The sequence below is a fragment of the Colletotrichum abscissum genome (assembly GCF_030869225.1).
Source record: "Colletotrichum abscissum strain IMI 504890 chromosome Unknown Scaffold_16.1, whole genome shotgun sequence".
Lineage (NCBI taxonomy): Eukaryota > Fungi > Ascomycota > Sordariomycetes > Glomerellales > Glomerellaceae > Colletotrichum > Colletotrichum abscissum.
In genome coordinates, this window is record NW_026850054.1 from 290,849 (window position 1) to 312,874 (window position 22,026).

Sequence of the window (22,026 nt, forward strand, 5' to 3'; positions counted from 1 at the left end):
AATGATGGAGCTGGCCAGAACGCCTTGCGCTGAATTGGAGTTTCACTTCGATTCATGTAATCAACGTTGAATCTAGGCAATCACCTCACTTTCATTCAAGATGACGAGTGTAGATGAGCATGAGTGGGTTGAATAAGGGTCTGAGGAACCAGCTAGATTGGGCGGGGCGGTTCTATCTAGATTTGTTGTTTGAACAAATCGATTATCCTCATTCGCTTCCGTAATTTCAATGCACTTGTGGGTATTGTACATGCGAATCCATCTTCAGGTCAGAAGCTGGGGTGCCAGTAACACGGAGGTCCTGAGGAGACATGAGCCGACTGTGTATTAAGTGAGCCAATCTACACACTCTGAGGCTGTTCGATCCTTGAGGCAGAGTTTTTCTGTATTAGAAAGAAGACAGCACTCCTGCGCTGTCGAGGCCTTGGCCTCTTCAGGAGCCTTTCTCAACCTCCCGTCGGGTCGGGGCACTAAGAAAGTGAGACGTCTGCAAGAAGCTGGTTGCGTGAGACCAGATGAGGAGATTACTTTGCCAAAGCTTTCTTATATAAATGTGAATTCTCATAGCACTCTCTAGTATCTGGCTGTCTGGTGATGAATCTTACGCATTAACACTGTTCATTGATGGTGAATGAGGTGGTTCGCCATCTTCAATGAGAGTGAGAGTGAGAAGGAGGGGTGATCTGATCCACATAGTATGCGACCTACTTAGCACTGTACTTTGAGTGGAAATTGCACACAACATACAGTGCCAATAGGCTGACAAAAGGCGGCAATCAAATCAGGCAACCAGACTAAGAGCTGTGCCGCACCCGCCTGCCGCCGCCGCTTCTTGGAGGCCGCTTGCCTCTCTCTCACCTGCCGTCATCTCATTGCTCTCTGAATTCTCTCTTTCTGCCTTATAACCATCTCCAACATCAAATGTCCACGAATTGACTTTCGTCGAGACCATCTTTCGTGGTTCATTCGCAGTATCCGCTGGCTCGGCGGCCGGTGTAAGTCAACCGTAGACGACACCACCAAGTCATCTCTCACCATGCCTCTTCCTCGAGAGACATTCAACCTGCCACCACCGAAGAAGGTTCGACGCCAGTCGCCTACCCACCAAGGAGCTTTGTTCACTACAGACGTCGCCCCATCAGATGCTGACAAGTTTGCTTCGATTCCGCCCTACTGGACGCCTGCCGAGGACCCTTCCTTCGCGGACGTCTACCAGGGGCCCTCCATTTACGGCGACAACGCCTGGACCCAGAGCCATGGAATCAGTCAGTTGGACCAGAGGCTCGGGAAAGCTCTGCCCGTGGACGATTCATTTGCGTTCAACATCTTCCAGCCTACCTCGTTTCTTGCGCAGGCTTCTCCTCCCCCAGCATTGAGCACAGTGTCCAGCGTCACATATTCTTCCTCTTCCACTGTCTCCCAGCCTTCATCTGCTGGCTCCGGTGTATCACCCACACAGATTGACTTCCCGTATGAATGGCCGACTACAAGGACTGCCTCGACAAAGCATTCCACAACTCAAGGTGCCGCTGATAGGTCTACTGATTCTACCGCCTCTACCGCCAGAGCTCAAAGCCGCTTTATTTGCTTGGGCCACCAATGCGACGAGACTTTTGACCAAGAACAAGACTTGGCCTTCCATTTCAAGGCGGTCCACACTCACACATGCAACTGGGGAGGCTGTGAACAACCCAGCTTTTCTTCAAAGGGCGGTCTCACCTGGCACGTCAAGCTGGAGCACCTCGTCGTCTGCCCGGCCCCTGGATGTACCGAGAGCTCGTTCCAGACCAAACAGATCCTTGAGAGTCATTTAAGATGTGCTCATATAGATACCGATGGCAATTACAAGAGGAAATCGAAGGAGTCACTTTCGAAGCCGAAGCCTCTCGCCCAAACCATGGCTACGCCATCCTCGTCTCACGATACCAGCAGTTTCCCAGGACTATCCCAGAAAGATAGCTTGGAGGAACGAGCTTTAAAGCAGGTACTGTCCGTCACGGTGTCCAAAAAGAAGTGTCGGAAAAAGCTGAGGGATATTGTTGAGAGGAGGTATAGAAGAGAAAGAGCACACAAAGGTGACTGATCCCAACTCCAACTCACGAGGCCGGTATTCTGACATCGGCAGGCCAAACTCCTCTCGCAGCCGACAGCCCAAGCGACTTGTCCCGGCCTCTCTTGACACAGTTGCTCAATAACGCGAGTTTCCCTATAGTGTGGGAGCATGCAGTTCTACCATTTCTCTCCGAGTTCATCCCAAAATGGTGCGGCCCCAAGCACGGCATCGACGCCCCTCGCGGTAAGACACCAGGCACGCGGCAAATCCGCATCACAATTGAAGGCGAATTGCCCTCGCGAGCTCGTAAGATCATTATTGCAGTACACGTCAGAGACCTTTTACCCGAAGCCCATCGAGACGGCGTCAAGTTCCTCTTCCTCCAGGGCTATGTTGAACGAAGTGTCTGGGCCAGAGGGTTGAGCAAGGAGATGCCTGATGATATCTGCATGGCCAAGAATCCATACTACTTCAAAGACCCGTGCATGGGCGACAGCATTGGTATCGAAGGCGGTGCAGAGTTCGAGGAAAGCACGTCAACATTAGGACCCTGTCTGCTCATCGGTGGCGGCAGCTACTGGCTTGCCAACTTCCACCCCTTCGTGGAGGCATACCAGAACTCGAAGTCGGTCAGCGTTCAGCACCCATCCCCCAACGACCGAGCCCGCTGTGTAGAAGAAAAGCACGATACGCTGCCTGAGACAGACTTTGCTCTAGGTAGCCTCGCCGCCACATCGGGACTCGACCTGAAGACGACTCGCATTTCACATCACCCCTACTGGGAAGACTGCGATAAGGAGCCCCCTCTTATCGCGACTGATTGGGTTCTCGTCGCTTCCAAGACCAGTCAAGCCAATATTCTCCGCCGATTCCCCTCAGAGACTATGCCTCTTCTCAAAGAAACACCAATCAAGACAACAAGCGCCGTTGTGCCGAGTGCCACTGTAGTGTCGACGGGTCGAACATCTGGCCAGCAAAGGGGCGAGGTCTGTGACATTCCAGCATACGTCAGCGCCGAAATGAATGGTACTGGCAAGGCCACGCGCGAGTGGTTTATCGAAGAGCCGTGCCCTTACGACGACGAAGAAGGGTGGATTCGCGGAGGCATAGGCGTAGAGGGCGACAGCGGCGCTGCCATTATTGACGCTGAGAGTAACTCCTTGGTCGGCCAGCTTTGGGGCCGCAATAGATATTGGGGTAGCGGTCCTCGCGTAACGTATTTCACTCCCATCGGCGATCTATTTGACGATATTCAGGAGAGATGTGGCGAGCAAGCTCGACCTCAGCTCCCGCAGTATCGGGATGAATCAGAATGTTATCCAGTCTACCCCTCTTGTCGACAGTGCTACGACCTACGAACCTACCTCGACAGCCGACGGAGTTCCCGCGAGTCACTTCGGTCCATGATCGGGCACAACGAAGGCGATCACGGAGACTTGACGTCGATTGGTGGAACATCAGAGCTGGCGACACCAAAGGACCACGCACTCTGGGCCCGGACCTCTGGCTTCGAGGAACTCGGGTCCTCATTTACCAGTATCATGTCACCTTCCGGCGCTCACCCATCCTCCCTCACGCCACAACCAGGAACCCCAGGTATCGTAGATATTAAAAGCCCGTACGCCCTGACCCTGAGCGCAGAGGATCTCTACGGAGACGACTTCACGGGGACGACACAACGCGGCTCCAGCAAGCGAGCAGCCGCAGTTCCATTGGCACGAAGTTCAAGTCATAATACCAAGAGGCAAAGGTTGCATTGATTATGCTATTCCGAGGCCGATTGATATCTCCGGTATCAGCCAGGGAATCCGCCTCTCGCCATCTTCTTTGCTCTTTGATCGCGGCGATTGTGGTTTGCCCGAGAGCTCTTGCTGGCTTCCTTTCTCCTCCGCGCAGCCTCGGTCTCCTTTTCGCCAGTAGGACCGGCCACATTACCGCCTCCACGGCCTCCGCCTCCTCTTCCTCCACGGCCGCGACCTCCTCGTCCACGGCCGCCTCCGCCACCCCGTGAGGAGCTGCCACCACCATTTTCAGAGTCCTCTGCGCCAGAGCCAGCCGGACTAGCTCGCCAGGCCGTTGACAGAATCTCGGTCTGAGTACCGGTGAATGCAGCGGCACCGCTGTACTTGGCCTCGAGACGTCGCTTTTGACCCGGATTCCTCACCAGCATCAGTGCCCAACCCTCAATGGCCTCATCCGTCATGCCAGTCTCTTCTCTCAACTTTCCTCTCGCCTGGCCCCTCCTTGTCGTAGCCTGCCTGTCAAATACACTGGGGTCGGCTTGGAAGGCTTTATACAGTGTTTCTTCGCTGGCATCCTTCTGGCCGTCGGCCTCTTCATTGGCGTTGTCGACCGTGCCTCCAACATCGTCTGCGTCGTAGGTGTCGTCACGTTCGTCGTCATCGGAGTCGAATGCGGCGAGTGCTGATAAGATGGCTGCCTTGTTTGGTGCAGTCGATCTGTCCTTGAGCACGTCGTCGGCAGTCTTTTCGGGTCCCTTCTTTCCAAAGTGGAGCTTGGAAACGTCCAGCTCCAGTCTGTCGAGTTCATCGTCGTCAAACACATTGTGGCGTTCAGGTAACTGCGGCGGCGTTGGTCTAGGTTCAAGCTGGCTTTTCCTTCTTTCCAACGTGGGGGATCTGTGATATCGTCAGCCTTACCATAGTCAAATAAAGAAGCAGAGGGAACATACAACGGAGCAGAGCGGTCCATCGCCGCAAGGTGCGGAGGCAATAAATCCTCTAGTAAATGAGCCGTAACAATCTCCGTATTATCACCGTATTCGTCAAACAGCTTCGAGATGAACCCTGACCCCAGATCCGGAAACAGATCTTGAATGAGTGATATCTGACTCTGCCGGTGCATGTGCAACTCCGCCTGAACCTGTCCCTCTTCCGCGACATCTTTGCCCTTGCCCTTGTCGACCTTCCTCTTCACGAGCCTCTTTGGCCGCATCAATCCGCCACCAGGCTTCTTGAACCCCTCCAGCGCTGAAATCCGTGACTTCAACGCCGTCGACGCCGCGCCCTTCTCCTCGGCCCTCTTGGACAGCTGCTTCAGCACCGGCGTGACGGTGACGAGCTCCGCCACGAGGGAATCGTTCACGTTCAACGGGCCAACCCTATGCGTCTCGGCAGTGGATTTTAGGGAGAATAACACGTCAGCCAGCATCCCGAAGCGAGGCTGCTCGCCATCCGTCAGGCCTACCAGGCAGAGGTACATCGTCGCGACGAGGACCTTGCGCAGCGGCGGGTTCGTAATCTTGAAGGCCGTGACCAGGCCGTCGAAGAAGTCTGAGCCGGCGAGGAAGAAGGATGCGGCGTGCGGGGAGGCGTGGAGTAGATGGTTCAGGTTCGCGAGGCGGGCCTCGAGGGATTTGAGGTCTGCTTTGAGACCTGCTTCCATGGATTGCGCGAGTGACTTTTTGAGGCCTGCTAGAGGGTGCTCGAGGGCGCTGGCGTGGAGGTGGAAGGCTTTTGAGAGGGTGGTGGGCGCATTTTTGCGGTAGAGTTTTGAAAAGGCGCAGAGGAAGGGGGCTGTGGTTAGGGGTGTTGGGGGTGGTGTTGTTGGGTTTGTGAGGAGGCGGGATGTGAGTGTGAATGACGACCTGAGTAGGGCCTTTGATGTCGTGGAGGAGCATCCTAGGATGGGTGAGGGTCCTGCTTCGGCGACTTGTGTTGTAAAGGAGGAGAGGAAGGCTGGGATGGAGGCGTCTTCTTTTACGGCGGCGCGGGAGAGGTCTTTATCTGAGAGGGCGAGGTAGGCTTGCGTGAGGGCCGTCCAGGCTTCGAGGAGGGCTTCCCATTCTTGAGAAGTGAGTTTTGCGCGCCACGATGGCGTGGGGAAGGGGGCCAAGGGCGGGAGGGAGGTTGCCATGATTGCTGGAGCTCTGGGGTTTCGTGAGATGGTGAGTGAGATCTAATGTGAGATGTGCGCTGGAAGTGGCGGGGTAAGATGCTCTCAGGGATGTGAGGGATTCTCTCGCGGGATGCAGGAATAGCAGAATGCTCTTAAAAAGAGCTCAACGTCGGGTCGTAATTGCGCATCTGGTGAGTTTTGGTAACGCGCTTGGAGGTGGCGATGAGGTGAAGTGAGGCGGCTGGCCGTGAGATGTCGTTCTCTCAGATCTCGCCGGATGATTCATTCATTGACGTCGGTGCCTCTCCCCAGCCGGGCCATGCAGTGAGCTTTCGGCGGAGCTGCGAATGCGGAAGTGGGTACCTTCATGGTGGGGTTCGTTCTTTCTCTTGTGCCTGTTTGCTTCTTGCCGCCGCAAATGGTCAGGTCAGAAGATACGTATATTTTTTCGATGTCCCAGTTTCTGCGCTAGGCCTACCTAGGCTTAGCCGCAAAAGTCGGTAAAGCCCTACTTCCCAAACCCCACGAAAAAAAGTTCGCGATCGCAATTCCCTCCGACTGCAAGCTCTCAGATAGCCCAAAAGATCATCAGCCTTCATCACTTTGCCGCAACCAAGCCGTTCGAGTCGTGAAGGAAATTCAATCTCTCCCTAACCTTACCAAACACCCAACCGAACCTCTTCGTTCAACAACACTTCAAAATGTCTTACAACAAGGACAAGGACTTCGGCGAGGCGCCCAAGACGCACAAGATCCGCATCACCCTCTCCTCCCGCAAGGTCCAGTCCCTCGAGAAGGTCAGCGCCGAGCTCATTGAGCGCGCCAAGTCAAAGGACCTCCGCGTCTCCGGCCCCGTCCGCCTGCCCACCAAGACCCTCAAGGTCACCACCCGCAAGACCCCTTGCGGTGAGGGTTCCAAGACCTGGGATTGCTTCGAGATGCGCATCCACAAGCGTCTCATTGAGTGAGTTTTCCGCTGTTGGCGTAAAGCGATTGGAGCGAGAATGCTAATGATTGAACAGCCTCAACGCCCCCACCGAGATTGTCAAGCAGATCATCATCAACATCGAGGCCGGTGTCGAGGTCGAGGTCACCATTGCCGCATAAGCGATTGGTATCCGAGCCCCGAAACAAAAAATGTTGTAAAGACGAGTTGTTGTAGGAGGGACGAAACGGTATGGGCTTCGGACTTGGGAATGCTGCGTTCGCTAAGCCAGCGACGAGGGCTGGCCGAAAGGTTTTACACCTCAACGCAGCTATGCAAAGGCGGCGGGACGAGTGAGGCGGTCTAGATACCACCCGAATCAACTGATGACCCCCCATTTTGAGTTCCTCTATTGTGATGTGTCGTATGGATATGCATGAAGCCCAGTTGAAGTACCTACTGTGATCTTGGCCATATTGCATGTGAAGTCAAGGGCGGTGGGCACGAAGGATTGCGAGTGTCAGGATGTTGAGGAAGATACTCAATGTTTGGGAACTTGTGCCCAACTAGAGCGCAGTATGAGCACAATAATATCACATGCTCAGCCAGATACCCCAACCCACGGTCACCAACTGATCCTTTTTGAAATCAACGCCGTGTAATGCCAGCCCCCTTTACACAAGTACAGATAGACCACTTTTGGCCCTTGCATCGTCGCTTCTGTTCCCGCCCACCCCCTTTACAAATCCCAAAGACAAAACTCTCTCTTAGGAGGCAACTCGGGCATAAGACCCTCAAACTTGCCAGTCTGCGTAAACGACTGCCACTGCTGCTTCGACTTGTCATCATATAACTCGTCGGGTAGCTCAGTGTCCTTGTAATAATTTGGCGGACCATCCGGGAACCATATCCTCGTCCACACGCCGTTGAAGGCTCGAATGCCAGGCAGATTGCCCTGGTAGGTGACGGGCTTGCCCTTCCAATTGGATAACCGCCCGTTCATGTCCTTGGAGCTGTAGCTCGACACTGGTGGATGCTGCCTCGAGCTCCCCGGCGGGTACGGCCCGCTCCCAGGCGCCGCCGCTTGTTGCGCGGCGGGCGGAGCTGGTGCAGCGGTCTGCCCTCCAAATGGGTTTGGCGCCGATCCGCCTGCTCCGAGGCCACCGGACGGCTGGCCAAATGGGGACGCATTGTTCTGTCCAAAGGGGTTCGTCTTCTGGCCAAGCTGAGCTGGTTGTCCGAATCCGCTGGCAGGCTGCGTAGGCTGAGCAGTCGCCGCCGGTTGACCGAAGGCGCTGGGCTGCGCATCGGTTTTCGCTCCAAAGGGGTTGGTTGTCGCCGGCTGCGCTTGAGATGGCTGACCGAAGGGACTGGAAGATGCAGTCTGAGCCGGTTGTCCGAATGCACTTGTTGTCGCAGGCTGTGCTGGCTGACCAAACGGACTTGGGTTCGTCTGGGCTGGAGCCCCGAAAGGGTTGGCATTCTGTGTCGTATTCTGCGCGGGCTGTCCAAAGGGGCTGGGACTGGCCGTGTTCTGCGAAGCCTGACCAAATGGACTGGATGTATTGTTGCTGCCGGCGCTGGCAAACGGGCTGACACCGCTCGTCGCGCCTCCAAAGGGGTTCGGCTTCTGCCCAAGAGCACTTGCTTGGCCAAAAGCGCTGCCACCTCCGCCAAGTTGAGATGGTTGGCCGAAGGCACTGCCCCCTGATGCCGCTGCTGGTTGTGCCGGCTGCCCGAACGCAGGCGCGCCGAAGGGATTGGGCTTCTGACCGAGGGCTGAGGCCTGGCCAAAGGCCGATGTGCCACCTCCCAAAGCGCTGGGTTGTCCAAAAGCGGATGTAGGTTGCGATGTTTGCCCAAAGGCTGGGGCGGAGCTACTCGTGGCACCAAACGCCGACGTAGGTTGTGATGGTTGACCGAATGCTGAAGTCGGTTGCGATGGCTGCGATGTTTGACCGAAAGCTGGCGCGCCAAAGGGATTCGCACGTTGCCCCAGGGTCGCAGTCTGGCCAAAGGCGCTCCCTGTTGAAGTTCCACCGCCGCCGCCAAAGGCAGAAGTAGTGTTCGTGTTGTTAGAGGAGAATGGGTTTGACGTCGCTGTGTTCGAATTTGACGAAAAAGGGTTCTGCTGTGAAGAAGCGCCGCCCCGTCTTCCAACCGCAAACTCCCCTGTAGTCCCGCCTGGCGATGTGCCTTGCTTGCAAATGTCTATCCTGTTGGGGTGCGTTTGCTCGGCAGAAATGATGAATTGAATAGCTCCGTCAAGGTTGCCCACCGCCGTCTTCATTTGTTGTTGGGCTTGCTGGTATAGCTCTTGTGCTTGATTGAGCTTTGGATTCCGTCAGCTGATGGGCCTGTAGACCTGAATAAGGTGACTTACCGCTTGCTGGGGATTTCCAGAAGCTTCCGCCATCATGTGAACGAGTCTCATTTCCTCAAAACTCTGCTCGCGCAAGTTGCCTCCGAAGAGCTGTTCCGGAGCGTCCCTGCCGGGGCCATAAGCGGACAAGATCCATTGTGGCGCTTCCGACGTCAGGTCTTTCTCAATGGTCTCCTTTGATAGCGCATATGGAAGCCCTGGTCGCATGTGAGTAGAATGCTTCGTTTGAAACTCCTAGGAGCCGCGATTGTTTGGGCGAACCATCATTGTTGTTGCCGCCTCGATTGAATCCTCCTCCTGTGTTTTGGCCAAAGGCTGCAAAACGGTTGTTATTTTGCGACCGTGGGTGCTCGAATCGGCAATTCTCTGCGATATCACGTATTAGCCTCTTCGATCCGAGTTTGCGATCGAGACCCCTCGGGATAATGATGGGTGCACAGCGAGTGACGTACGTCCGTACCTGCAGTTCCCCTGCTCGTAGAACTTGCAGACTACCATTCTGGTTGTTGATCGGGCGGTTTCGCAATGCAAATGGCGTGGTGACAGCGGCTATGTCATTTCGTACGTGTTAAGAGCTGAGATTAGCCAGGGATTCGACGGTGGACAAAGAATCAAGCTCTTGTAATCTCCAGAGCTCGTAGACTGGGTGTCGAGAAAGAAATCATTGGCAGCCTTTCTCAGCCTTGCCGGCGCGTGCCCCTAGCGCGCCGTGGTAAGCCAATGGGAAATACGTACTGTGCGTAAGCAGTGGACAAAGCGCAAGCACTGTCCTTGCCTCCTCTGGTCCAGGCAGGTACACTTACACCACGAACATTCAATATCAGTTCTTGATTTCCTCAAGAAGCATTCGAATTCATCTATTTGGTCGAATCAAGATGACTCGGAGTTTTTTAATCGGCTTTCATCATCAACAAAATCTTCCCGGCCTTTGAATTTCACCTTTATGTCCCACCGAAAATCGATTCTACCAATCCTAGGAATTGAGAGCCAAGCATGTTACCTCGCTTTCGCAAGGACAGCGTTATTCTAATTCGTCGACGCCACAATCTTGTCCATACGAATCACATATTCAAAAGCAAATCAAGAATCGAGATCATTGTTTCATTACTCCAAATCGGTCATAGCTACTCCGTGGAATCCATCTATCCAATAACACCAGCAACCATGGGCTTCAGCTGCTGCTCAACATAGTTGGGGTTTCTCCACTCAGACCAGTCCGCGTTCAACAGACCCCACGACTCCTCAAAGTTCTGCGTTCCCTGGCGGATGTAGTAGCTACCCACCAGAACCCAGATGAAGAAGCTGCCCTGGATCTGGGGCAAGTAGGATGCCAGGCACGTCGAGTACGTGTTGAGGTATGTGTTGTCGTTCATGTTGAAGCCAAACTCGGTCAGCGCCACGGGGAAGACATTGACCGTCACAGGGTCCGATGCATTCATGGCCTGGAAGCCCTTGGTGTACAGGTTGTTGCTCAAGCTCGCGCAGCTGCCGATGGAGCCCTCGTAGTTGTGGATCTCGAGAACGAGCTTGTCGGCGTAGCCCTGGAAGTCAGAGAGCTGGAACGTGCCGTTACCGGGTGTAAGTGCAGTACCGCGGAAGACGGGTGCGACGGTAGTGTCGTAGTTGAGGCCAGAGAGGAAGATGAGAAGGCCAGGGTTGGCGCCGTTGATGGCGTTGGTGCCCTCCTGGATGTACTTGTACCAATCCTGCCAGTTGTACGAAGCAGCAACCAGCTCGGCGTTATCCGTGGCCTCGCGAAGCTCGTTGCGGAGAGACATGGCGACGAGAGCAGTCCACGATTTTCCCTGGCGATGGTTATCAGCTTGGGTTCAACAATATTCTGCCTTCTTTCGATTCACTTACATGGTTGGCCATGTAGGTCAGGCCGCGCACCCATTTGGCGGCATCGAACTCGCGGTCTCCCCACCAAGTGTTGCCGTCGTTTCCAGAGCAGCACCACTTGCCGGTGGACATGTGGTTATCGAGGAGGATGTAGACTTCCTGCTTAGCGCATTCGGCAGCAATGGCATCGTACACCTTTGGGGTTATGTGTCAGCGGGTGTCAAACGTCGCGGCAGAGCTGATAACTTACCTCGAGACGAGTGGTCGCCTCCGTGAAGGAAGGGTTGTTGGCCAGGACCTGAGCGAGGACGGCGGTGCCGTTGGTCTCACCGAGGCCGTTGATGAAAGCCGTCTTGATGTCAATGTCCTTGCCATCGTTGGCGTAGATCTGGTCGACGAGCTCAATGGCGTAGGTCAGACGGATGGCGTTCATGCCGATGCTCTTGATCTTAGACACAACACCCTCGACGGAGAGGAACTGCAGACCCTCTGGGACCATGACCTCGCCGTGGCCGGGCCAGTTGGTGCCGGCGAACTGGATGTGGTTGCCAGCGGCATCCACCGCCCAGCGACCGTTCGTCACAAGCGGGCCATTGGGCCAGCTGGTCTGTCTGGCCTGGGGAAGAGCGGCGCAAAGAGGCGCGACGGAGCCGGCGATGGCCAGAAGGGAGGTGAAGAACTTCATGATGTCGGGCAGTTTTGACTGAGAAACCGACGCGTCCGAGATGGGAGCTATCACTACAGAGAAGGTCGCAATGGCATCATCTTGCGGGAACCATTGGGATCTTATACGACCTCAAAATTTCACAGAGCATGCATCTCGGAAGCATTCCCGCTCCAATCGAGCACTCGCCGTTGCTACCTCATCCCACGGACCGAGAGCGGGACCTGCAGCCAGACCAGGAACGCGACACTGACATCACGAGCATTGGCGGCAGTAGCTTAGCCTTGGGAGGGTGCAACGTTCCTTGAATCAACGGTCGCCATTGTCATGACTAGTCTTCGACCGCCTCCCTCAGGCCGCAGCGGGGCATCTCTCGGGTGCTCCCTCAGGTCATGATACCAAGTTGCCAGGGTAGCGACGAACCTCGGGGGCGGCTTTCGCCCGAGAAGACGAGCACAGCCGGGGCAGACATACTCTTGGGAATGGAAGCCAAGGGTCCAAGATTTACCATTGAGTGGACGCTAGAGAGTCAGGCGATGATTGTCGCCAGGAACAGCAAGCTTGTGCCGAACGGTGTGAGATCGGCTCCCGCCTTCTTCGAGACAAGCTGAAGCCTGGACAGATTCTTGCGTCCCGCCCCCGCATCGCTTGTCGAATATGCCGATGGGGAAAACGACGGATCCCGGCTCCCCAGCTCTGATGCCTTTAGTGCTGGTGTTCCCCACACTCCGAACCCCTCTCTTCATCGAACCGCTCAACGGCCCAAGCATCCCCAAATCGGCCGGTTCTGCGCCATCACAAGATACTAGTTTGGATGGTTGATGTTGCATGGGAGTGGAGCAGAGAACTTTCACCGTACCCCGGCTCCGTGATCCCCGGAAGCCGAACGAAACAAAGTCTGAAAAGATACGAAAGAAAACAGACAATAGCGGAGACGACGTGCCTGACAGGGAAATGCCCGCTGCCGATCAAGAGCCGGACCACAAAGACTAAATGTGGCAGTTGGGGAAACAGGCAAGCGGGGAGAGCTTTCGAACGATCTGAATGGCGCGCAAGTTCGGACGGACGAGTTCTCGCGAGGAACTCTCACCAGCATTTGGCTCCACCGCGATACCTTGGAACGAGGAGGTGGGTTCTCTGCCATTATTGGTTCTCATCATGCACGAGAATCAATTGACACGTGCTACTAGATTCTCTCGACGCTCGATGACGACAACTTCACAAACTAGCAGCTTCAAAGGTGTAGCAGTGGGGGTTGTCCGACCCCAGCTTCAACCAAGCCATCCTCGGTAGAATCAACAATGTCGACCTCTCCGGCCTCGCTCTCACGCCCTCGCCCTGAACTCCAACAACGGTCCATCCTTCATACTCGTAAATGTGTCGTATAACTGCATCTCCGAGACCCGCCTCCGGCCCTCATCCAAATCTGCGCGTCCCTCAGCCGGGTCAAGTACGCCCACCGCCTTGCGCACGTCGTACAAGAACAACGTCCTCGCCAATGCGGTCGACATCTCAGCATACGCGAGCCCCTTGCCAATACATCCTCTGGCTCCAATCGAGAACGGACAAAACGCGCTCTGCGCCCTCGCCGTGTCGGCCTCGGTCGTCTCTCTGCCCCCAAACAACGGGTTTGCCGCGCCGACAATCCATCGCTCGGGAACGTAGTCGTACGCTGAGGGGAAGTAGTCCTCGTTGTGGTGGATCGTGTAGTGCGGTGTGCCAACGACGGTTCCGGCGGGAATATGCGCGCCGTCAATGGTCATGCCGCCTGCGAGAACCTCACGCGGGAGCAGGCCACCGACGGAGGGGGACAGGCGCATCGCTTCGTCTATGCAAGCGCGGAGGTAGGTGCATGTGTTGATTGTCGCGCCTTGACGGATTTCCTCGACTTCGGAGAACTTGCTGCGAATCTCGGCTGTTGCGCGCTGGAGCGCCGCAGGGTTGCGGGAAAGGTAGAAGAGGGTCGCTGCCATGGCTGTTGACGTGGTGTCGGCGCCGGCGATGATGCTGATTTGTGCGTCAGTCTTGGCTCACATCTCTGTGCCTCGAAATTGGCTAGGAGTAGTATGAACTTACAGCAGGTTCGACTCGCCCCAGAGCTCTGGCGTCGAGAAGCCCAGTCCAGTCTCCGGGTCACGCGCCTTGAGGAGGTAGTAGAAGAAGTCGCGTCGATCGGTATCTTCGCCAAGCTTCGTCCGCTCCGTCAGCTGCGCCTTGCTGTAGGCCATATACCGCGCGCGTCCAGCCGCAATGGTCGGGAAGAGGAGCTTGTCGAGCTTGAGCTTGTCGACGATGGGCATGGTACCGCACTGTCGTCCGTCAGTTCATGTTCCTCTCGAACCACTCCGTCGACAACGTCTACTCACAAGAAGATGCCTCTTGGTCGCCGCAGCGATCAAGTCCAACGCAAACCGGTTATCCGGCGCCTCGAGCATATGAAACGCTTTTCCAAACGACAAGTCTCCCAAGATATCCATGGCGAGGTAATTACACCAGTCCGTCATATTCTTGGGCGTCGACCACCCCTTTGTCTCGGCGGACGCGCCGCGACCGATCTCGGCGGTGAAGGAGCGCACGTTGCCGATGATGTAGCGCTCCATCTCCTTCATGGCCGAGTCGGAGAAGCCGTGGGCGAGGACGCGGCGCTTACGGGCGTGGACGTCCTTGTCGCGGGCGTTGTGAGTGTTGGGCGCCGGGTGGACGAAGGCGTTGTAGAACTCTGCCTTGCCGACGTTGGAGCGGAAGCCGTAGATTTCCTTGAGAGCCGTGGCGGAGTTGAAGGAAACTGAGTTGGGCCCGAAGCGGACGATTTTGCCTTCGAGGGTGTCAGTGATGGCGTCTCCATGGCTCCTGTCTCTCTTCTTTCCGTCCTGCCAGCCTCTTCTGCTCACTCTGGCAATGCCTTCCCCCGGTTTTCAAAGGGTATGAAGGATGAATGGGGAGGGTGCTGAAGATGGGTAAGTGACGTACCGTATTGCTTGTGAAGCTTGTAGAAGTCGAGATGTCTATCGCCATTCCAGGCGTGATAGAGCTGGTACCCATCCGTGACCTTTGCGATGAACGGTCCTGGATACTTTGCCAGAGGATGGAAGAAGATGCGGTACACGACGATACCGGCGACCTATATCGTTGACTGTCAGATCGGGTCCATCCATTCTCTTGCCGACGCAGCTGGGGCTTCGTAGAGCCGCTTCTTGGCGTAAATGGTGACATTGATGAACTTACATAGAGCACGCCTCCCACGGCGGCGAGGCCTAGCCAGGCCCAGAGATGACTTGAGTCCATGTTCACTGTTTCCTTTCCTCTCGATTCAACGGTTTTGTGATGTCAAGCAGCAGCCGTTTGTCTCTCGGCGTTGTGAGTAACCTCCACACAGCAGTGAAAGACTCACGAAGCCGTGAATGTAGTTCGATATAGTAGTATGCCAAACACCAAGTTCGGTCCTTTTCCCGATGAAGTCTTTCCAGCTTTCTTTCTTTCTTCACAGCAATTTCACCTCACGTCTCATCCGTGTCTCCCGGCGAGAAGGAGGGGTGCACCTCTCTTCTTATCTGTCTTACACGGCTCCTAACCCTTTCCCGGCCTGCTACCCATCGGCTTTCCACGGTCCAAGACGGGAATGGATGACGGCGCTGGCGGGTGTGCGCTTTTACCCCACGCCGCAAGGACCGGGCGGGCCTCCATGGCCACGAAATTGGAGAAATGACAATAGGCGGGACGAGTACGAGGCACTGTGCCAGCGCCAAAATATCAGCTGTAACAAGTGACACAGTCCCCATGCGCAACACGTCTTACCTGCCCTAAGGTGTCTGGCATTGATCACTACCAATACCGGTACCTACTTAGGTGCGCCTGTAAGAAAAGAGGCGGACAAGGGCGCAGGTCCGTCTCATCACGCTTGCGCCCGCCCAACCTTCCTGCTTCGGGTGGCCTTCGAAAGCGGGAGTTGGAACGCTGCGGCTACTCGCGGGGATGCACAGAGAGAAAGGGAGGTTGAGGACAGACGGACTTGGATCTCGTTGGTGACGCCGCAATCCCTGCTTATCCCAGACTTTGCGTTCCCATTTCTCTTCTCGGCTCGTTCAGCCCGTAGATAGCCATCCTGCCATGGGTTCCTTACGCAGTTGGTCCACACTACCCCAAGATCTCGCATCTGCTATTTACCCACCCGGCAAGCTTCCCCCGCCCCAATCCACGCCCGCCAAAAGCCACACGAATGCAATATATGTGGATGGCATGGCGCTCCCCCCGGCAGCAAGGTTTCGCAAGTGCGCACGTGAGCCAACCGGAGACGAGGCGATTACACATTCCCATGCGCGGTGAGTAAGGGTCACCCTCATTGCTCAGAGTGCCTCTTGGCCTTTTCTTGTCTCTTTGCCGAGCTCTAGTACTCTTTCCCGACATTCGAAACCTTGTCTTACACCATTCCCGAACATCCTCTTTCCCGACGGGTTTCTTCTTTCCCGAGGATTTGGAGAAATTGGAGACGCTGGACGAATCATTGGTGAGAGAATCGCATCGGGCTCGGCTTTTGGCGGCCGTCGCCGTTGCGGGTCCTGCGGAGAAGATGGGGAGGAAGGTGAACTTGGATGGCGGGGGAGGAATTCCGCTCCAGGTCCGCGGTTTACTCGTTTGGCAACGGCTTGAGGGCTTGGAGGATTTGACTCGTTGTGGGCTCGTTTTTGAAGAGGTGTGGGGGTTTGGAGTGTTATTGACTGACAAGACAATAGTGATGGAGATACACAGATAGACACACATACATACAGTAAGTCCTGGGCTTCTCACCCAACTTGGGTAGCAATGCAATACGTTTAGATAAGGCACCCCGTACTTCCACGGCTCTGGACACATCACAACAGGGTGAGAGGTATATTGGTATTTGACACAATCCGTAAGAAGCATGGTGATGACGGCATCTAGGTCGTGGTCTCGGCGTGGAAGCTTGCCGTTTTCCTGTTCGACGTTTAATTTCAATACACAGTCCATACCAAAGCTACGTCTCTCTCCACCGACTGCCTCCTTTTGGAACACATTCCAGATGTAGTATACCAAGAACAGGTGGAAGTAGGTAGAAGTGTTTCTGGCTCATGCGGAAGATCCCCGCTTAATACATCAACTTGGGTGTTTCTCAAGTATCTCAACTACCTACATACTCTATCACCAGCCTTGCTATGATGTCTTTAGTGGCGTCGTTCTTCTTTGAGAGATAGCGGATTCCTGATCATACCGGCGGCAAGACGGAGGATTATTTAACGACCTGCTTACTCGTGTAACGGGCAACAGGAATAAGGGCGCCCGCAGTCCAAGGTCCTTTTCTATCACCACGGCAAACTTCCGTCGAGGCCGCACTCCTGGGAATCCAAACACCCACAACTTTCTAGATACCGAATGGAGATAATTAACTCGGTACGAAATTAATCTGAGCCGGCCCATCTTCCCGGAGCATCAAATGTGTGCACGAACTGAGAATGGTCCGTATTAGAGGCCAAGACCTATCGTAGCGGACAAATTATTCTTACTCAAAGAGCGACAAAACCTATTGAGCCCCTGAGCAGGCAGATTCGCGATGGCGTGTTGACCTCATATAAAACGAACCAAAATACAGAAGATGCATCTCGTGAGGCAAGCGTTTGGTTTGGGTAAATAGTTAGATAGGCTCATGATAATTGCCGTGTGTGTTCCCTAGATCCAAAAGTGTGGTGCCAAGATATCTTACACATTGATACCTTGGGTAAAAGGTGTGTATGTGCGTGTGTACAAAGTCACTACTCTTCACCCTTAGCGGAGTGGTCTCGAAGGAATACGTCAACAGCGACGCCTAAAAGACAAACAGGCCGGCATTAAGGCCTAAGAAAGGTTGAAAGAAGCGGTATTGAGATAGGAAGAAAACAATGTGAACGGCGCTGACCGAGACGTAGGCTTGGTGGACGAGCTCGAGAAGAATCATGGTCCAGCCAACAACAGCGGTGCGGAGGAATGGCATGATGGAAAGGCAGTGGCGGGTGTACATAGTAGAAACGTCCCCCGGCAGCAACTCTCAAGCCAAACACGCAAACACCCAGGTGCTCATTGAACACGCTCTCGCATTGTATTAAGTATATACGCCCCCAACCTCCGCCATCAACATAAGAAAACATTCAACATTACAACCCTTCATCCAATCCCAGTCCCCCATAAACTTCGTTCTCGTTTCCATAAATCAATGATTATAGTACCTCGGCTCGTTAAAGACGTGGTACCGGTGATCCCGCACGCCCTGACCGCGGAACATGGCCGGGAACCGCCAGCCCTGCGGCACCTCCTCCTCCGTGACGCGCTTATTCCGCGTGTTGTCGTCCACCGCCTCGATCTGCAGCGCCTCGTCCTTGGACTGCGGGATGACGAACTTGGCCACCTGCAGCTCCGTGTCGGTGATGGTGCTGCGGCTGACGCGCGCGTAGCCCGTGCGCTTGAGGCCCTTGTAGAGGATGTACTCGCACCAGCGGTCCCAGTCGGTCGGGTCGACGTCGTGCATGCCGGATGTGCTGCTGACGTAGGTGTTGTAGTTGCCTTGCAGGGGCTTGGTGACGAGGTAGGATAGCAGGACGGAGGGGTTCTTTGATTCGCCCATGAGCTTGGAGAGGTATTCGGTCTGCAGGCGGCGGTCTTCGGGATCCTCTTCCTGTCCGGAGTGGAACACGAAGACGTCGACTTCTTGGCCGTAGACGTCGAGGGTGGCGGCGATGGCGGGTGCGAGCTCGCCCACGGGACTGGGGAGCAGGTGGTGCGTCGACTTGAGAATCGGGAACTTGGAGAGCAGCGCGGAGCCCCAGGTGTGCTTGTTGGGGCCTGGGCCGTAGTCGACGTACATTCCGAGGTCCTCGGCAAGGAACTGCGTGGTGTCGCGGTTGCCCATGATGATGCGCTGCAGGTCGGACTCGAGGAGACCCACCACGTCCAGCTCGAGTTCCTTGATGAGGTCGCGCATGCGGTACTCGGAAGACCACATGTCGTTGTCGAGGGAGAAGTGGATGGTCCAGATACCGGCCGTCATAATGCGATCTTCAGGGTGGTAGGGCTTGTAGTCGTTGGTAGGGAAGCGCATGAAGGCTGCGGCCAGGAAGACGATGTTGATGAAGGCTGCTGCAATTGTGTTGTACTTCTTGTGCTGTGACGGGGATGCGCGGCGGGTATCGCGGCGGCGGGCCTGCGAGGAGGTGAGGTCGAAGACACCGGCGCCGATGAGGATAAATGTGGTCATCATGACCCAATCAGTGTGCTCACGAACAAGGGGGCCACCAGGAACAAATGCGTAGGCGACGACCCAGACGTGGAACAGCACCATAAAGTTGTAGATGAAGAACCCGAGACCAAATGTCGTACCAGGGCTTCTCTTGGCGGCGGTCGAAAGGAATGGCACAGACAGACCCATCAGGTAGAAGGCCGTGGTGAGAGCACCATAGTAACCGAACCAGTGGTGGTATGAGGTCAAGACAGCCGCACCAACGCAGCCAACGCCGTAGGCTGTCCACGAGCTCATCAGAGAAGGGCGGTAGAGGCCAACCAAGAGACCAGCAGTCATTGCGACAATAGTCATCCAGCCATAGGTGTTGGCAGTAGGGCCCCGGATCGGATAACCATCCCAGACCCAGAGGATCATGGTGCTGGTATCGGAGAGGAGGGAGTGAATACCGAAGAACAGACCGCCAACGCCAAAAGCAGCGAGGACCGAGGAACCGCCCTTCTTGGAGTCTTCCGGGATATCGCCACTAGTCAGGGGCGCTCTCCGAGTGAACCGCAGAGCAGCTACAACAGCAATGGCGAAGCCTGTCGCGTTCCAGCCTCCGTTGGCGGCGTGCATAACAGGCCATAGCGGGTTGTTGGTCCACCATATGAACTTGGCCGTAGATGAGGCGACAAGGCCAAGAGTCCAAGCCATGATTCTGGATTCGAGACGGCTCTGATGTGCTCTCTCGGACCAGAACGAAGCAGTCCAGCCAAGGCAAGACGTGGCCACGGCGAAGCCAACGGTGAAGAGACGGTAGGCAGGGTCAAGAACCTGGTACGCCAGCAGTCCGACCAGTGAGATGAGGTGGACAGCGCGCTGATTATTGACGACGAGGGAGCGAACACTGCGAATGCCCAAGATTGCGGGCAAGATGGTTGACATAACAAAGGCCTCGTAGCCAGAGATGCCCATGTGCCAAAGGGGGAAGTACCACACCAAAACTCCCAAGCTGGTCAACATGGACCAAAAGATGAAGCCGTGGTAGACATCGGCGGCGGTGTCGAGTGCCTCGGTCCAGGTGAATCGGCCAGTCAACAGGTTTGCGCTCGCCTTTTCCTTCCTTGAAGCAAGTCAGCTGCTACACCCTTAATCACAATTTTCCACAACACTTACTGCTTCTCAAGCACGGCGGACGGGACGGATGACCGATTCTCACTATAGCAAGATTTAGATTGTGCTCTTCAACTGGATCTATTTTTTGTGCCTGGTGTACAATATGTACAAGACTATCTCGGGAGCCATTGGACGTACCCCTTGCTTGCTCCCTTGACATCCTTGATCACCACTTCGAACGTGTTGAAGTCGAGAGCCGTCACGGCGTCAAAGGCAACGTCGAAGAGGATGAGAGCCCATTCGAAGAAGGCGTAAATCGTGTAAGCTGTGCGCGGTTAGCTATAACGCTCGTGCGCAAACCCTCCAAGGCTGAAAACCTTACCTCCCGCAACGCGGTGGACCTTGTGCTGGATGAAGAAGTAGATCAAGGGCACCAGGGTACCAAAGAAGGAGCTCGCAATCAGCTTGCGGTACTTGATGGCCTGGGGGTTCGGCGGGCTCAGCATGACGCATCCAATCGTCCACGGGAGGGATGCGACAATGTAGGAGATCATGAAGATGTCGTGCCAGTCGTGGTCGTCGGTCGAGGTTACGTAGGTGAAGCCACCGCACATGCATGTGCGCAGAATGCCCATCGCCAGGGTGAACTTTGGCAGAGTCTGCCCGGGTCTCCGCGTCAAGAGATACCACAGTCCGACGAGGGCGAATCGCGGGCCCGAGGTGATTGCGATGAAGAACATGAAGAAGGACCGCTCGGGGTATCGGTCGCCAATTGTCGCGGAAACGGAGGGAAACCACTCGTCAGGGTAGCCGTACCACTCATTTTGGACAATCTTGTGGTAATGCAGCGAAACGCCCACAATGAATGCGCTGATGAAGGCAGCTGTCGTGGAAAGTCAGCTTTGGGAGCTTTCGCGGACGGTCGTACGACGGCAAAAAGTGCCCCGCGACAGCATCGCGACCAGCGGCGGCAACAACTCCGGGCGCAAAAGACTTACTGTAAGCTGTAACAGTATGCAGGTAGCTGATCCATTGGCCATTGAAGACCAGCGCGACGCCGCCGTCCTTGTCTTTGTACCTTGACGCCATTGCGAACCTCTGATTGCTCTGAACCTCTCTCTCTCGGGGGGATGGTTTCTCTCTCTGTTTCTCTCTCTCAGCTCAAACGACAAAAACAAAGAGAAAAGAAGCTCATCCGAGGGATCCGGGGATGCAATGACACGAGCTGACGAGGGGGGAAGAACTTAGAAGGATGAATGGAGGGGGAGGGCCGAGAGAAGGGCGGAAATAAGACAGGATTGTGCCTGGCAATTGCACAACTAATTAACCAGCATGCCTCGGCGGCCCGCGGATGGGGAATCGATTGGATCGAAGGGAATCGCGTGGTTGGGTGTCGTAGGAGTTTTGCAACAGTGCGGCCCCTGACCGTGGAGTCTTTGGAGAGAGAAGTTGCAAGGTTTCCGTGACGGTACGGAGTCTTTTCTGGTAAGGTTGTTGAACGTAACCAGTCCAAAATGTTTGGCGCCGACAGGGAAGATGACAGAAGCGGCACCCGTGGGACACGCGACCGGGAGACGACGGAGCTTTGAGCTTGCCGCTGATGGACCGACGCTGACGCTGAGGCCTGCGCTACCTTGGTGTACGGGGACAGCAAGGTGCTGATGCACGCAAGGGCAAGCTCTTCGGGGTTAAAGCTACTTGACAAGGTACCTCAAGGTGTCGGGGGTTAGTCCCAATTGGGACCGGGCGCGACAGGGGGAGCTTGGCGCAAGGCTGAAGTCCGTGACGTCCGTCTCATCGGACTCCTCCCTCCAGCCACAGCTACACGGACCACTCAGAGTCCACTCTCGGCCAGGGGAGCCACACCCTGCCAGATGCCCCGCTTTAAAGTTTTGGTCTACTTTCTCAGCCTTGTCAACTTTTTTCCTAGACTGGTTTTTCCCTCTTCTTGATCTGCAGCGTCAGGCAGAGTATCTTTGCA

The 22,026-nt window shown here is 55.4% G+C and overlaps 7 protein-coding genes across 7 annotated transcripts; 3 read left to right on the top strand and 4 right to left on the bottom strand.

Annotated features, from left to right (window-relative positions):
- Positions 1 to 1,036: 1,036 nt before the first annotated feature.
- On the top strand, positions 1,037 to 3,813 carry CABS01_07438 (uncharacterized protein; the record flags this gene model as incomplete). The annotated part of the gene is made up of 2 exons (XM_060540801.1): positions 1,037 to 2,075; positions 2,126 to 3,813. 2 exons carry the CDS (start codon positions 1,037 to 1,039, stop codon positions 3,811 to 3,813), a joined length of 2,727 nt encoding a protein of 908 aa, XP_060402969.1.
- Positions 3,814 to 3,848: 35 nt separating this feature from the next.
- CABS01_07439 (CUE domain-containing protein) lies at positions 3,849 to 5,929 on the bottom strand (the record flags this gene model as incomplete). Its single annotated transcript, XM_060540802.1, has 2 exons — positions 3,849 to 4,692; positions 4,746 to 5,929. 2 exons carry the CDS (start codon positions 5,927 to 5,929, stop codon positions 3,849 to 3,851), a joined length of 2,028 nt encoding a protein of 675 aa, XP_060402970.1.
- Positions 5,930 to 6,612: 683 nt separating this feature from the next.
- CABS01_07440 (40S ribosomal protein S20) lies at positions 6,613 to 7,018 on the top strand (the record flags this gene model as incomplete). The annotated part of the gene is made up of 2 exons (XM_060540803.1): positions 6,613 to 6,875; positions 6,934 to 7,018. The coding sequence occupies 2 exons, from the start codon at positions 6,613 to 6,615 to the stop codon at positions 7,016 to 7,018; spliced, it is 348 nt and encodes a 115-aa protein (XP_060402971.1).
- Positions 7,019 to 7,575: 557 nt separating this feature from the next.
- Positions 7,576 to 11,746, bottom strand: CABS01_07441 (uncharacterized protein; the record flags this gene model as incomplete). Its single annotated transcript, XM_060540804.1, has 6 exons — positions 7,576 to 9,168; positions 9,220 to 9,416; positions 9,481 to 9,768; positions 10,376 to 11,024; positions 11,083 to 11,256; positions 11,312 to 11,746. 6 exons carry the CDS (start codon positions 11,744 to 11,746, stop codon positions 7,576 to 7,578), a joined length of 3,336 nt encoding a protein of 1,111 aa, XP_060402972.1.
- Positions 11,747 to 11,874: 128 nt separating this feature from the next.
- CABS01_07442 (uncharacterized protein) lies at positions 11,875 to 12,336 on the top strand (the record flags this gene model as incomplete). The annotated part of the gene is made up of 2 exons (XM_060540805.1): positions 11,875 to 12,017; positions 12,081 to 12,336. 2 exons carry the CDS (start codon positions 11,875 to 11,877, stop codon positions 12,334 to 12,336), a joined length of 399 nt encoding a protein of 132 aa, XP_060402973.1.
- A 714-nt stretch (positions 12,337 to 13,050) lies between these two features.
- CABS01_07443 (cytochrome P450) lies at positions 13,051 to 15,010 on the bottom strand (the record flags this gene model as incomplete). The annotated part of the gene is made up of 5 exons (XM_060540806.1): positions 13,051 to 13,732; positions 13,802 to 14,034; positions 14,092 to 14,540; positions 14,696 to 14,846; positions 14,951 to 15,010. 5 exons carry the CDS (start codon positions 15,008 to 15,010, stop codon positions 13,051 to 13,053), a joined length of 1,575 nt encoding a protein of 524 aa, XP_060402974.1.
- A 2,914-nt stretch (positions 15,011 to 17,924) lies between these two features.
- CABS01_07444 (Frag1/DRAM/Sfk1 family protein) lies at positions 17,925 to 21,134 on the bottom strand (the record flags this gene model as incomplete). Its single annotated transcript, XM_060540807.1, has 5 exons — positions 17,925 to 20,052; positions 20,106 to 20,147; positions 20,244 to 20,370; positions 20,428 to 20,928; positions 21,044 to 21,134. The coding sequence occupies 5 exons, from the start codon at positions 21,132 to 21,134 to the stop codon at positions 17,925 to 17,927; spliced, it is 2,889 nt and encodes a 962-aa protein (XP_060402975.1).
- Between the last annotated feature and the right edge of the window lie 892 nt (positions 21,135 to 22,026).